Raw genomic sequence first — 15,336 nt, 5'->3', positions numbered from 1 at the left:
AAAGTCAAACCAGGCTAGTAGAATAAGTCCGTATATGGTCAGACACAATCAGACAGTATTTATCCAACGTTAGCTATATCCCTACAATAGAATGGTATTGCCTGCGATCAGGCAGTAGAGTAGTAGAGTGGAAAGTCAGACTGCAACCAGGCTAGTAGAATAAGTCCGTATGTAGTCAGACACAATCAGACAGTATTTATCTAACGCTGGCTATATTCCTGCTCTGTCGATTTGAATCTCTACATTTTTTATCAGTCTATTTCACATTGCTCAGCCTTTTCCACCGGATATCCGTCATCCTTTCTGCTGTCATCAAAGGACAGTTTGATTCATAATTCAATGAATGTATCCGCTTTGTTCGATGTCCTATCTCGCGAATGTAACGCGATATTCGATCTCCGAGCACGTCGATAACTCCAGCAGCCGCCGGCCAGAGAGATTTATTTGACGAAATAATTTTGCCGGCCTCGACAGCCGGGAAATAAATTCGGCCGCTTTATGGGATCGGATCGGTTATAATTAACGCCGCCCAACGACGAGAGCCGAAAGCGGCGGCGATTTAGTTTCTCGATCAACGAAATGGAACGGCGCGGTCTCGTCTCGAGCGTAACTGAAAATTCGCCGCTGCAGGCCGGGATAACAATGACCCTGCTGGGAAAGTACAACGAACCCCGATAATTTCGCCCTGCCATTTTCGACCCCCCCAACTAACGTCAGGGTAACCCCTGACACGCGTCACCCTCTCCGCGATGACTAATCTGCCCATAGTCGACTACTTTCCGTTAGTGCACTTGCTTTCGATAGCTCTTGCACCTCGGGTCATCGCGGAAAGCGCCAAAGTTCGATGCCCTCCTTCTTTCTTCCTTCGAAATTTGATTACGCGAGTTTCATCTCCAACTGAAAAATTGCATCTCCATATTTATTCTTATATAATTTTCAAGTTACTTTGACAATTTTTTCGTAGAATCCCGAAGGAATATGAAATTTGAAATATTGAAAGAGCAAAATGCTAAAACTGCCAGAAGTAGGTGGAATCTGTTCTACCATCGAACTTGGCTCAACAAAATTTATTCCAGCATCCAAACGACGTTAATGCGGTTTTAAATCTTCTCGGAGGAAGGCGGCGCGGGTAGATAGCTGAAAGAATATCGAAAAGTTATCGAAAGCGCGTCAGCTCGAATGGAAGGATGACGAGCGGAAACCGAAATGGAGCGAACGACGAAACTTCCCATCTTCGAGGATCAAGATGGAGGATCGTTCGTTGAGAAAATGCAGACTTATCAACCGGTGGTTAGATTCTCGTGCCGTTGCAGCCTGTCTCTGCCTTAGAAAATCGTTTTCATCGATTGCTTCCTCTTTTCCTCTCCATATCGCACACAGATACTTCTGCGCGCTTGTATCTGTGTACAATATTACAAAAAAAGAGAAAACGCGGCCATGTGTTTGCGTCTATGAATACCGGCGATATTGGAACTTAAAAGCTTTCGCAAGCTGTGAAACCAGTGTCGAATGAAACTTAATTGCATCCTTTTAACTCAATGTTATTGCATTTCGGGAGAATAAAATTTCACCATCACCGGTCGATCTTAAAATCGTAATTACTGAATGGAGAAAAAAAAAATGTTCAACTCAGCCTCGCAGCGACAGCCGTCACCTTCCGTTTCCGCGGAAAGCACGCGACCTAGATTTTATCCAGAAGACTCGCAGCTGGAATTTCGTATGAAGCGGTACGTTACGCGCCGACACCGGAAGATAAACGACGGCGACAGGAATTTTGAGAAAACGGTAAAACTTGCAGAATTTACAGCGACGCGACGTTCCAGCAGGACGCAAAACGCTCATAAACCCTACGATGTGACAAACGCGTTCTCTCTATTTTTTTTCCCTTCCCCTTTTCTACTTTGTTCGACGAAAATTTCGAGCAACGTTGCTCGATAAATCCGGAACGATCCGCCATCGAACGGTGGCTGATGGAAGTTCGACGGGATATCGGGTTAATTATGTTTGACCGTGGAAATTAATGAGCAGTGTCATAATCGCAATATCCCCTAGAGATTACGCTTGATCACGATCCATTTTCTCGCGAGTATTACTACACCTTTAGAGTTTCACCCTCGAAGGCTCGCTTGATTGTTATTGCTCGCTTTCAGAGAAAAGTGATCGAATTTAGTTAAAGATAACAAACTCCTCGAAGATATGCAGAACGAAAAATTTACTTTATTTTAGAAATGTTCCTTGATCCTTTTAAGGAAAGATCTTTAAGGCTGCCAGCTGTTGGAAGCTCGAATAATAATTGATTTCTAGGTAAACTTGAAACTTGTATATCAAGATCTATAGGTCCAAGAAACTCGGTTATTCACATTTGAGGAGCTTAAATTCGATGTGCATCCTTAGTAATCAACGAAACATCTTGCCATTTCCACTAACTCAAAGACCCTTCTAACCTTCGAAGCATTAAACTCCGAAATCTTGTTGAAGCTCCGTCTTACAAAGAGTATGCAGGAGGAATCGATACACAATGGCACATAGATAGCCAAGTATCTAATACTGTATAATGCGAGTTAGTTAACATATAAATTTATTCTATTGCATATAAATTCCTTCAAAAGGTCACGTTTCCTTTTGACAAAATTCCGATTAAAATACAAGTTAAAATATTATCCCCAAGCTTTCAAGATTCAAATTTCGATATTCTCTTGCAAGTAAATTAAATATCATCGTAAATCCGCCGAGGAGTGCTCGAAGCAGCGTTAAAACCTGAAATCCCTCGCTATCTCGATCCATCAAACTTGCTATCAGCATCGCTCATTCGATCTAAATAAAAATCGGTAACCAAACACGCTTCGGCGTCGCTTTTCATCGTTTCTAGGTAACGCGATTCGCGTGTTTTTCACGTCGCGGCATCGATAACGCGTCGTCAACACGGGGATCGCACGGCAACAAATCCTCGTCGCTGGGAGCGCGAACGCGTGAGAAACGCGAAGCGGAACAAGGAGCAAGCTTTATGCATTATGTTTTATGAACATTGTACACGCCTAGTCCCAGCGTCATTGCAAGTCCGTCGACTTAATGCATAGCCTCGTTTGTTCCCCGAAGTAATAACGTCGAGCGACTCTTATACCTCGGCTAGCATTCCTCTTTGCTCCTCTCTGTCTGTCTTTCTTTTCCTCTTGACTGGAACGCGAGAAGAACAAGGCCCCGTGGCCCTCGTTCATTTGCTTTAAGAGCTACGAAACTGAGTAATATCCTTAAGGCGAGCCTGCACAACAACTTTGTAATCTGTGGGCTAAGTTAAAGGCAAAAGTTGCCGCGGCAGTCAGCTAAGATAACGATAATGAACATCCTCCTCCCAGTTTCCTCAAAGCTTCTCGAATCGATTAAGTTGAACACTTTGAGATGTCTTTTATTTCTACCAGCCGCCGTATAACTTGAATTTCGAGGGTAACGAACAACAAGTTTGACCGAGCGCGAAATCCGTGTTACATTTTCAACAAGAAACGATTCCGGGATAAACGCGGTGAAATAATTCATAAACGTTCCGTCGACGTGCGCGTGTAACATCGCTTTTCAGAATTAATCTGTTTCATTTTCTACCTGCTAAATATTTATTTGACGCGCACGCCTGTTTTCTTGCATTGTTAACGCGCGAGTATTCTCACCGCACCCGGCGAAAGTAATTTGTAATTAGATGTCCGGCGAGAGTTGATGGGCGAAAAGAATGAAAACAAAAAGAGAACTGGACGTGTCTCTGTGAAAAATGTACCTCTCTCGTGAGCAGACGTTCCTCGTTCAAACGTTTCGTTATTTCAATTCGCTTTCTAATGAAAATCTCGACGCGTCTGTTCGCAGATCGAGGACAACATGATATACAGTACCAGATTCTTCGCGATTCCTCAGGACGACGATTCACGAGTATCCAAGTCGACCATAGATTTCAAGGTAACGAACGACATGTTCAGAAACGGCCGATTACATCTACGTTGCACCGCCTCGATCGCGGACGTCTACCGGAAATCGGCTGACATAGAGATCAGCGAGGACGCACCTCGTATCGCCTCCATCACCGGCGAATCACCGCCCCGAGGACACCGTGAGTAAATCATATTTATATTAAAAAGTAATTTACGAATCATTAACCAACGATTTCCAATAATGGTTTCGTACCAATTATCCAACCGCTCGCGCGTCCATCAGAAAATTCGTGTTTGCATCGTTGAAAGATAATTCCCCAAATACAGTGATATTGGCATCGTTAATGAAATATGGTGGGTAATTATAACCGTAGCATCGGAATAATCGCGTTGTTTAATGAGTAACGGATAATACACGATTCTTCCCGATAATTCGTTGTTAACGAACGAACGTTGTTCAAAGATAAACAAGTGTTCAACTGAAATCGATGTATTAAACAATCGGTATTGATCCGACTTCGATTATAGAAGAGAGAGAATCGCAATTATATTTCTGACGAAACGAATCATTCTTTTAGACGAAAGAAAGGACATCGGGTATTTAATCATTATCACAGACGGTACAAATCTGGGCGATTTATGAACGCGAGAAATAACGAAGCTGGGGAAGTCTCGTTTAGCCAAGCTGCAAACTGATACATCGCTTGTTTGCAGCTTGTTACGAAAGATTGCAGCAACAGCAGTTTATTAAATGATGTAATAAAGAAGTTGCGAGGTCCAAGAATTTCTTACCTTTTCTTACGTAAATCCGACGTACCACTTTAATCGCGCGATCTCTCAGTCATATTTAATGGAAAATGAAATTTTCTTTATCAAGGAAATTAAATTACTCACCCCTTTATAGAACGCTTAATTAATACGTACACCTATTAACGTCCATTAAAGAATGTTAAAATATTTCACTGCGACTAACAATAAGTAAACTTCGCTGAAAGTGTAAGAAATGTTAAGAAAAATATAAAATATTTTTCCATTGTACTAAACGTCCACGATCAAAGAAGAAGAAATAAAAATGTGAACGCAAAGATGCGTCTGTCTGACGATTAATCAGAGGAAAATGCACCCGGGGGGATGTGTTTCGATCGAGGCAGTGTCATCCAGTCGGCATAACGCGCGACCCCGTCGAACGGGAAGAATAATAGCGTCAGGAAACGGTATCCTCCGACGAAACGTAATAAGGCTAACGGCAACAATAACATTTACGAGGCTGGAGGCGCGCAGATGTATCGGGTCCACGCGTGATCTTTCATGTGAATCACGCCGTTGGTGACATTTATGTGGCCCTAGCAGCCGTATCAGCGACCAGCCAAGAAGGGGACAACCGATTGTTCCAGCTGAAAAGGCAAAGCCGTTACCCTGTCACCGGAAATGGGATCCCTGACCGAGCGGTTGCTCTCGCGATCTCGCGACACTTTGTTCCCCTGTTACCGTACACTGATGCGATTATATCTCTCGTTCTCACCGTTCCATCCCTTGTTTTCTTCTATTGAAACAACCTTCTACTTGTGCTTTCAATGTATACAGATGTATATATGTACAGCCTTTCAAGGATGTATTGTTTTCTGCTTCAATAGCGTTCTTCTTCGAAGCTGATCGTTAAGGATTCCGACGAAGAGTTACAAGCGTAAAGACTTTAAGATCTATTTTAAAATAAGAAACCTAATTACAGGTATCTTCATTTGGTAGATAAGGCACGGGAGGAATTTTACAGCTACCAGTTAACGATGACAATTTCACGGCGTTTCATCGTGCAGGATCGCGTCAGAGAGACGGTTCGTTCGTTCTTTTATTTTCGAGTCCGATATCGGCGGGTGGATTAAAATTGAAAAAAGGATTCTGCGGTCCAGCGGCTGGCCTGGCGACCACGCTGATCGAGGTCGAACGGGAAAAAGGTAGAGAAAAAGCGCGAAAATGCAGGGCTTCATCGAGCTAGACCGAGCAGGGGTGACTCGATAAAATTTCGTATATAAAATGAGCCTGCACTGTGCGAGCTACATCCTCCTATCGACTGCATAATTGCACTCGCGTTTCGGTGCATTTTTCTACCTGTGCATACACGGTGTTTCGACAGGATCGAAGAATAATTTTTATATTCGAAACAAGAAAAAATGTACACCATTTAGTATCTCGAAACACCGTCAGTCTGATCGTTTCTTCAAATTTCCACGAAGGGAAGGAAATTTAAATCGATCCAAGGATTAAATGTCCCGGAAGCTTGACGGAGGATCGATACGCGGCCGAAAACTTGGAACATTTTAAAATACAAACAGGGGACGAAGTTAAGGGAGAAATGTATGCGCATGTAGAAACGACGAGGATCGTATTCCAGGACCTACTCGACAGGGTGCTCGAGGGTGCTCGCACCCTAATCGGAAATGGATTCCTCGCGTGTACATATTCCCCGGCAAGACATTCCTCGCGAAATAGAATCCTCACAAAAGGAGGAGCTTTTCCCAGGATGATCGAGGGACTTTGGTCCGTGGATTTCAGGACTTTCAGACACCTCAATTCCACTTCGAACGATTTGCAGGTCTGTCGATCACTCGTGCTAAATAATGTATCTGCACTTTGCATCTGATATTACGATTTTATGAAGAACACGATACCACGCTTAGAACTTTGATAGCAATAATTCACCCTGAAACACCGTGATAATCAGCCGCTGATATACGTGTTCAGCCTCGTCAACCCTTTCGCGTCTCAAAGACACATCGATCACCAAAATCCTGCGCCAATCAGCCTGATTCTTGCTCCGCGCCCGATGAACCAATTTGATAGCTCAATCCACGAGATGCTGGAAAGCAGGCTCGTCGTCGACGAGGGTCGAACGATGCAGCGAGGGTGGTTCGTTTACGAGCAGGCTGACTCATCCCCCAAAAGGTTGCAAAGGTTCCTCGTGATCACGGCTGATTTACGCGCAGCTATTCGCAATTGCAAGCAAGATTTGATGGCCGATCCGGACCCTTAAAACGGTGAATGGTGGACAGTCGATCGTCGATGTCTTTATTCCGCAATAAAAGAAGCGTAAACGCAGCGTTAACGGAGCGTTCCGCCTCGAGTACACTTCGGTTTGCGTGCTTGCGTTGTGGAGCGGAAATTGAGGCTACGTTTTTATGGTTCCATAGAAAGTGCGTCTTATTAAATTAATCTAAGATACGGCTAATCCGTCAGGCGTTGATTTGCAACGAAGAATCGACCTGAAATGTGCATTTCGAGGCATTTCGCGAAAGTCGAGGATCAGAAAGACACTCGAACGAATTAATTAGAGCCTGAAAAGCACTCTGGAAATTTCTTTGCAGGCTGAATCACGAGCAGCTCCACGTGTGGACGAAACAGAGCAATAGGATCGAGGGTTGTTTCGAGGGAGGCAAAAGAATACAGGGCGCATCGCGCAGTACCATTAGTAAATTACTTTCCCCGCGGAGAGACTGATCCTTTTGCGGCACGGATCTCTTTGCCCTTAAGCTCGAAACTCTGACTACCTAAAACGATACACTCTTGACTCCAGCGAATATCGCCGTCAATGATATATTCAAAGACGCTATGAAATTTCAAAAGGAACTCGCCTCGAGACTGTTGCAGACTTGCAACACCCTGTAGATGGAAAACGTGGAACGATTCTTCATCATGAAAGGTTCCGTTCGACCAAGACGGGCGCCCACATGTTCCCGCTGTCAGAATCACATCCGATGTACGTGATTAATATATCTTGCTACGGATCGACAGTTCGATAGCTCTGTTCGAGATAACAGAGGCAACATTCTCGTCCGACTGCTAATGGAGAAATCTATAAAATCGAAGACGAACGCGCACGGTTTTTGTTCCGTTCTTTCATCCGTCCCGATTGTGACAATTCATCGAACGCTTCGAGTTTGCTTATCAATCATAGCGACGTTGAAATCCTACAAACAAAACGATTCGCCAGTTTGATCGTGTTAGAACAATAGAACAAGCGAAATGAAAGACTAATCTTTCCTTTTACTTTGAGCATCCCCGAGGACATCGATCGCGCGTAATCCACGAACGGATTAAAAAATCAAAGCCCGCTCGAGCCGTCTCGATCCGACCCGAACAAACGATACTCCCGTGGCGAAGCATCTTTTATTAGCGCGTACTTTTCCGAGATACAGTGACGAGAATAAATTTCCATATTTGCATTTCCTTTAACCCGGTATCTTCTTCTTCTGTTCTTGTTCTTAAAAATCCTTCACCCTCCCACCGCGGGGTGGCTCGTAATTCCAGCTGGAAAGAAAAACAGTCTCGCCGGACGTAGCTTGCGTTACCGAGTTACTAATCGAAGCAGATAGTTCCTCTACTTTCTTCTTTCTTTTTATATCTCTTCTCCATTTCCTTCATCCCCCTCCTTCTCTGTACGCTTTTATTTCCATCGCTCTATCCCGGTCTCCTCTTCGCGCTCTCCATCCCTCCCTCCCTCTTTCACGACTTCCAAGAGCGCAGCCAGCACTCTCGTTGCTCCTTACTATTCCGGGATACCCTCGAAAGTGCAGCCGAGAACTCGCCTCGCATTGATAATGCCCCGGCTATATTCCGCCGATGGGCGAGCTGCCTGTGAGATGCTCGAGGGAGAATTTCACCGGATAGACGACGAGACCCCGGGAAAAGAAGCGTTCGAGTGCATCCTCTCTTGATAGAAAGAGAGAAACACCTGCTTCGTAACCGAAGAAACGAGCCTGGCATCCGTGTAACGGAGATGAATATTAACCGAGCTCCGCCACCAACAACGTTCGTCTTTGACTTACTCGACCCGTTTCGCATACCGCGCCAGATCTCTGATTTTGCCGATTTTTTCCGCGTGTCTTCTGCTTACGAATCGCGGTTATTACCACTTTACCCGGGATCCTTTAAAAACGGTCAACATTCTGCAATTCTAAGATACTCGATATTTCCCTCCAGCTCGTCTGGCCGATTTCCGGTATCGAACAGTAGCAGCCTGCAGACTCGATCCGCGTGCAATCAGCGCGAGACAATAGGCGTTTCACAGCGTCGCAAGGAAACAGAGAACACCACGTCCCGTCTAGACTACCGTTTCACCGCGATCGATCCGCTTCGATTTTGCGGTTACGCGCGATTCTCGTAATCACAGGGCCGCCACGATTCGACCTGTCTTATTCTAATCTCGATTCAGGTGCAAATTCACGACGACCCAATTCCGACGGCAGGACAACAGGGCTCGATTCGCTTTGACCGTTACGTGTCGCGAAGCCGAAATAATCCCTGGCTAGTCGGTGTTCCAAGCGCGAAACCCTATCTCCTCGAACGTTTTTGATGAAGTTGAACGGTTCGATGGGCGGCGCGCGGTCAGATCTGGTCCGGTTGTCAATCAAAACGAAACAATTTCGGCTACGTAGTAAATTGACCGAGCCAGCCGGTTTGATTGCGCGACGCCAGATGGGTTACCAGAGATATAGAAATGAATTTTGAAAACGACGCCCACCCGCGCCAACCACCGACTCGTTGGATCGCTCCGAAGTCGGATTGAATTTCAATGGGACCATTCGGGCGTACCTGACCCCGATTTTTCCCCATTGTTTCTCGGCGAAATAGAAGTCGATCAAACGTAGAAGAAACGTGGAATTTAATATTTCGAAAAGTTCCCCTGCAGTTTCTCGTTTCGTTCGTTCGTCAGGTTCTAACGAATATTTTTTAATACTTCGTTCTTTCTTTCCGTTTCTCCGATACTATTTATTATCTATCGCGAAATTGGTATTTGAAATCTGTAAAAAGCTGTCCGGGGAAAAAACAAAATCATCTTTGATTCCCATCCATGACGAAGCAATTGCGAGCCGAGAGTAATACAGACGTTTTCGAAAAGCTTGTTTCGCATGGAAAAAGCAATTACAACCGGTCATAGCTATCGAAATTGTTATGAAGAGAGAAGGTAGAATGCAGGTTGGAAGGATGGGAATCAGTGATGGACACGAGTCACCTGGTTGTCCCTGTGTACCGAATCCCTGTCACGTTTTACCCCGTTTCAGCCGGTTTTCGAGCCACTGGCTGCAATCACCGGAAGCCGGTGTGTCCTGTGGCGCGATTCGAACGACGCGATTCATCGAGCACCCTGTTATACAAGGTATCATGTAACTGATGATGCAAGAGAAAACCCCGTGCCGATGCCGAGTGAAAAAGATTCATTCGAAAATATGAAATAGGTAACATTTTTTGACCGAAATATAAAAATGCCTGCGCTATTAATCCATGGCTCGAATGCGTTTCATTCCGTTACGAAACACCCTATATAATTCGTTGTATCCTCGGACGAATACGTTTTGACAAGCTGGAGAGGCTCTCGTCGTTCCTGCTCTTCGTTTTTATCGAGAGAGAACGTGCCGGGACAGTTTCGAACGTCGAAAGCCCGCGTTTCCTGGCCAACAAATAATTGGCCGACCGCCAAACTACACGTTATTTTGATTTGACGTGCAGGACTGAGCCACGGGCTAGCTGCGACCCATTGTTACTAGGCGCGTAATTCGTGAGCTAACGCGTCGAGTACGCTGACAGGCGTACGCGAAAACGCGCCCGCGTAAATGATATATTCTCGTCGACCCGGCCGAATCGTTTTCGCGAAATTTCGAATTTAGCGACAGCGAGTTGCGTGTAAAAATTTATTTTACGATTCATCAAAGAAGAAGGGAAGTGGGTATTCTGAAGATGCTCGCGAATCCTCTTCCGTCTTTGCGGAAAAATTCTACCCCGAGACCTGTTATCGCGTTCGAAGATCAGACCGATTTCGCCCAAAGTCGTAATCCGCGAATCGTAAGAAAAATCGCGTTTCGCGAACGTCGAATCAGTTCGTTGAGCTTTCTTTCCCTCGACAGGGACTCGTTCGATTGTAAAATACGGTTAAATCGAATCTAGAGGACTTGCCGAACGAGTATCTGTCAAGGCACATTTCTCTTGGAAAATAACTCCGTCATCGTCGAAGAGATTTTTCTCGGGGATTGACTAACAATTTGTCTTTCTTTGCTCCGATTTCATGGCTGTTGAGCTGTTACCCGAACATCCGTGCAAGTTTTCACGTTTCAACCAGGACTATCCAAGAAAAGTTTTATATTTCACCGAGTAACATGGCGGATCGTTAAAGAACCTTCTTTTTATTTCATCCGCCGATGGTATTTCTTCTTTTCGCTTCATTTGGAAATGTTTCAACATGTTGGTAAAACGTTACGTGGGAAGAATTCCAGGCTGATTAAATAAAACGGCCGCAAACGAACGTGCATGAAAAACGAAACAGGATATTAAGAAGCGCGGACCGTTTGGAAGAGGTCGGAACGTTAATCCCGAAAATTAGAATAATCCAATCCGGGTTATTACGGGAACGATTCGAGAAAATAGAAGGGTGGTCGTTAAGTTCCCGCCGCCCCTAGTGGACCTTAAAATTAACCGGCATTTTTAAATAGCCCCCACCCCCTACTCGTAAGGTACGCTTCTTTCGCGGATATTAAAAATGAAAGAGGGAAGAACGAACGTCTTACGTCCGGCGATTTCGCTTCAACCGGAGTGTAACTTTCAACGTTTAGCGAGCTCCTTTTTCCTTTAATCAAGTGTTCGAATGAAAAAACCTATGAATTATAATAATAAAATAAAGAAGTTGGTAATATGCTTCAAAGTTTTTACTCGTCGCATTTCAGATTATATTAACACTTCGTCTACCGTGTTGAATTGGGTTAATTTCAAGTTCAACTAGTCGTAAGTTTGCTCCGCTTTAACGAAGATCTAGCCATTTTATGCTAAGAAAATTAATAAAACGATTATAGAGTCATTTTCCTCGAACTTCGTGCTTTAAATTAATACACTGCAAGTGGTATTTTGTAATATCTTTATGCAGTCATTTTGAAATTGATAATTCCTAAGTGCTGCTTTTAATATGCGTCACGCGATGTAATCGGATATTTCGAATAATTTGCGTTACATTCGTGACGAGAAATTGTCAAAATGAAACAAATTCCAGGCGCGTCCGCGTTTCGTTGCATTAACGACGAGACGAAATGAAATTCAGAACCGGTACACTCTCGGGGGGTCCATTAACCGCGCTAAATTAATCTCCGGTCCATCCATGGCGAACGAAAACGGCTAAATTGAAGCTCGAGAACACGATGCGCGATAATATAGATTGCGACGTCGCTCGCAGACAGCTCGAACTCGCTCGGCTCCGCTTCCGGCTCGCGTAAGAAGGAAATAAAACAGGAGTCTAACGAGATTTCGCGAGGGAGCTCGTTGTTCGACGTAATAACTCGCATCGACGACACGAAGCGAAGCAGGCGAACGTCCAAGTAGCTGCCAATACGGGCTATCGGTTCGTTTAACAACTCTAAACGATTTTCTGCCGCTAAATAGAGACCTCCTTTGCCTCTTTCAATGGCGATCTAACGTTTTTCTTCGTCCAGAAGACTAGAAGAACTTGTCGGAAACAACAGTGTTCTTTCTTTTCTTCAAATTGTCAAGTGCCTGGACAATATTAACGCGTTGAATGCAATGGTTAATATTATTTTAAATAATATTGCTATGGTACAAGTAATGTAAAATAGCAAATAGAAAGTAGAAATTTGAAATTAGCGTAGTTCTAAATAAACGCCAAAACGGTCAGGCGTTGCCATTGCTCCGGCACTCATAAAAACCGCGACTCAGCCACAAAATGGCCTATTTTATTGTATCTTCGGAAACAGCGAGTACGCGACTAATTCGCAGTGTGATACTTTACTAATTAAAGGATAAATCACCCTCGTTATTAAATAATAAAAGTAAAGTATTGACTTTATCTATTAAAATTGATTTATTGCCTAGAGATTAAATAATTCTCTACGCGCAACAAAATTTGAAAATTAACTATTCCTATTCTTAATAATTAAAGCTTCGAACAGGCTTCGAATTAGAAATATAATTTGAAATCTTCTCCAAAATGCTTCTATCGTCCCCGGAAAAGCAGCGCCTGGTGCAGCTTACAGATTTAGCGCCATGGAGGTCGATAATAATTTCCTATCGACTGGTTCGCCTGCGTTTTTTAATCACACAGTTCATTGAATAGATAAAAGCGGTTCCACGGCAAAGCAGCGACAACGCGGAGGTTTATTAAGAGTAGAATGTTGTTAGTGCAAAAAGTCTGCCTCGATCGAACAGTGTCCATTACATCGTCGGGAATAACGATCCCTTTTCATTTCTTCTTACATCGCCGGAACGAAATGGTAAAAATTGTCCCTTCGGATGACACAGGTTGGAAATTCATTCTCCATGGCTTTTTTCTTACAACCCTCTTCCGGGTCTTTCGTCTACGTTATTCGTGTCGCGCGAAGGTTTATTAGCTCTGGAGGATAAAGAAGAGCGAAACGGAACGAAGTATCCGATGCTTCGTAAGCCTGGAATCGCAAGGTTTGTCCAGGTAGACGGGTCACCGTTTCCGTAATGAACGGCCGGAGAGAAAAACGAAACAGAGTAGAGATTGGCGACGATCGATATTCGATTAATTGGATTTAGCCAGCCGGTTCGACGACTTTCTTTTTGTCCATCGTACGCTGCTTCGTTCTAGTCGGCACGCTTCCATCGCGACTACCTTTCATCTTCAACGTTTCATCCTCGATTTGATAATGTAGTTTGAACGTAGCTCGCGCACCAGGGTAGCATTGAATTTTAATCAAAATTCCTGTCCCCTGAATTTCTGCCTCGCAGTATCGATGGATCTTTTCCATCGATGTCAAAACGCGGAAAGGCTAATAATGTACGATGTTGATTCGAAACGTGAAATTTAAGGATATGCTAAAATTTCATAGTTCATCTTTGTATCTGAACGCGCAAGACGGAAACGATTCTCGTTATGCGATCAATTCGATCGGTTGCGTATAATGTCCCCATGGATGCCGTAATTTCACCGGTAATAACGTTGATAGTAATGCCCGTTTCTATGTAAACGACACTCGGTCGGTGGAATAATTATTAACAGAGACTATCGAGCATGTAGTTTAAATAGTCGATGGAGCGAATGGGTCCCCTTCGTAAATGGTTGTTCAATACGTAAACGGAAACGAGGCGATTCTATGCGATAAAAGTAGATCGAAGGCAACATTTCTCACTCGCAAATGTTGGAGAAACAAATTGAACGATATTGCGATTCGGTTGAGATTAGAAAATTAAATTCGATTAGTAAAAGCCCATTTTTTTTTTTCTGTAGAAAAAAAGTTAATCGAATCGCGTTGAATTTCAATATTTACCTCTCGACTGCTCGAAAAAATTCCCTCGACAAAGAAATATTAGAATCGACCACGTTTCTCGACGGAAGGTGATTCTTCGCATCCAGAGACATTATTCGACGCGGAACAGCCAGTTCTCGTCCCGGTAATTTGCTTTTTTCTACCTGGTTGGCTGGTTGCTCGGTCTCCGTTCGCGTTACTTTTCTTCTTGCTTGAAAATTTAATCGCGGAACCACGATCCCGTCGCCCCTAATGCGATTCCCTCGCCCGTCTTCTTTCTTCCGCCGAACATTCGCTCCGTCGAAAGATCTACGCGAGACGAAACGCGCTTTAAAAACATTGGTTTCTTGCCAATTTTTGCCGGACAGCGGGCGCATTTCCCTCTGTGGCCAGCAGAAGACGCAAGAAATCGCTCGATTTAATTACTCGGGTTCGAACGGAGATTTCCCACGACCTGGTAATCGATAGTTCATAAAAATACGATACCTCCGAGTTTGATACAAGATTCTTTGCCTTCTTGGAGGACGAATCGATCGATCGAATAATTCTTGTTAAAGAAATACAAGACGAAACCATCTTCGATACTCCTGTTCCTGTGAAACTTGAACTAACTTGACGAGCGAAGCGCCACTTAAAAATCGCGCTATTTCATCCGGCAGTAGATTAAAACAACTCCAACGATTCGTGACCGAGCGAAAAATCAGCGAAGACTCTTCAGAACGTTGAAGCAGATATTGGCCAAGCACTTTAAGCGGAAAATTCGAACGTTTTAACAAGCTCGAGTGGCTAAGACACTTTATTTCGTCCCCAATTGACCTGCAGACTCTAATTGGCTCTCTCGGGCCTCGCCAGCCAGCTATTTAACTAGAGCAACTGTTCAATTTATCGTGTTTCTGTCGCGAATGGAGAAAGAATAAAAAAATATATATATAAAACCTTCCTTACCTACGGAAACAGTGCACTCTTTGCAAATAACTTAGGATTAAGGTTTAAGAATAGCTGTTGGACGCGACAAAGTTTGCAGAAATGGCTACGAGCTCGAGCACTTGGCAACGAAATCGCGCCGGAAACGGCAACTCCCACATTTTCGCCGGAACTAACGAGCCTAGTATCCTACCCTCTTCCAGCAAGACCGCTTAATTTTTTTCATTACAATTAACTCTTAA

At 44.0% G+C, this 15,336-nt stretch overlaps 2 protein-coding genes across 6 annotated transcripts in view; one reads left to right on the top strand and one right to left on the bottom strand.

Moving 5' to 3' along the window:
• The window catches only part of LOC114874392 (tetraspanin-12-like), a 182,760-nt gene that overhangs the window by 117,823 nt on the left and 49,601 nt on the right, over positions 1 to 15,336 (bottom strand). The window lies entirely within an intron of this gene.
• Positions 1 to 15,336, top strand: part of LOC114874391 — an 83,019-nt gene that overhangs the window by 65,727 nt on the left and 1,956 nt on the right. Inside the window, exon 5 of the mRNA XM_029183616.2 lies at positions 3,850 to 4,090. Coding sequence (XP_029039449.1) covers positions 3,850 to 4,090 — 241 coding nt within the window. The remainder of the gene's footprint in view (positions 1 to 3,849; positions 4,091 to 15,336) is intronic.

The sequence above is a fragment of the Osmia bicornis genome, chromosome 9 (genome assembly GCF_907164935.1).
Source record: "Osmia bicornis bicornis chromosome 9, iOsmBic2.1, whole genome shotgun sequence".
Taxonomy (NCBI): domain Eukaryota; kingdom Metazoa; phylum Arthropoda; class Insecta; order Hymenoptera; family Megachilidae; genus Osmia; species Osmia bicornis.
The sequence above is the reverse complement of the archived record's forward strand: the minus strand, read 5'-3'. Positions and strand labels throughout refer to the sequence as shown.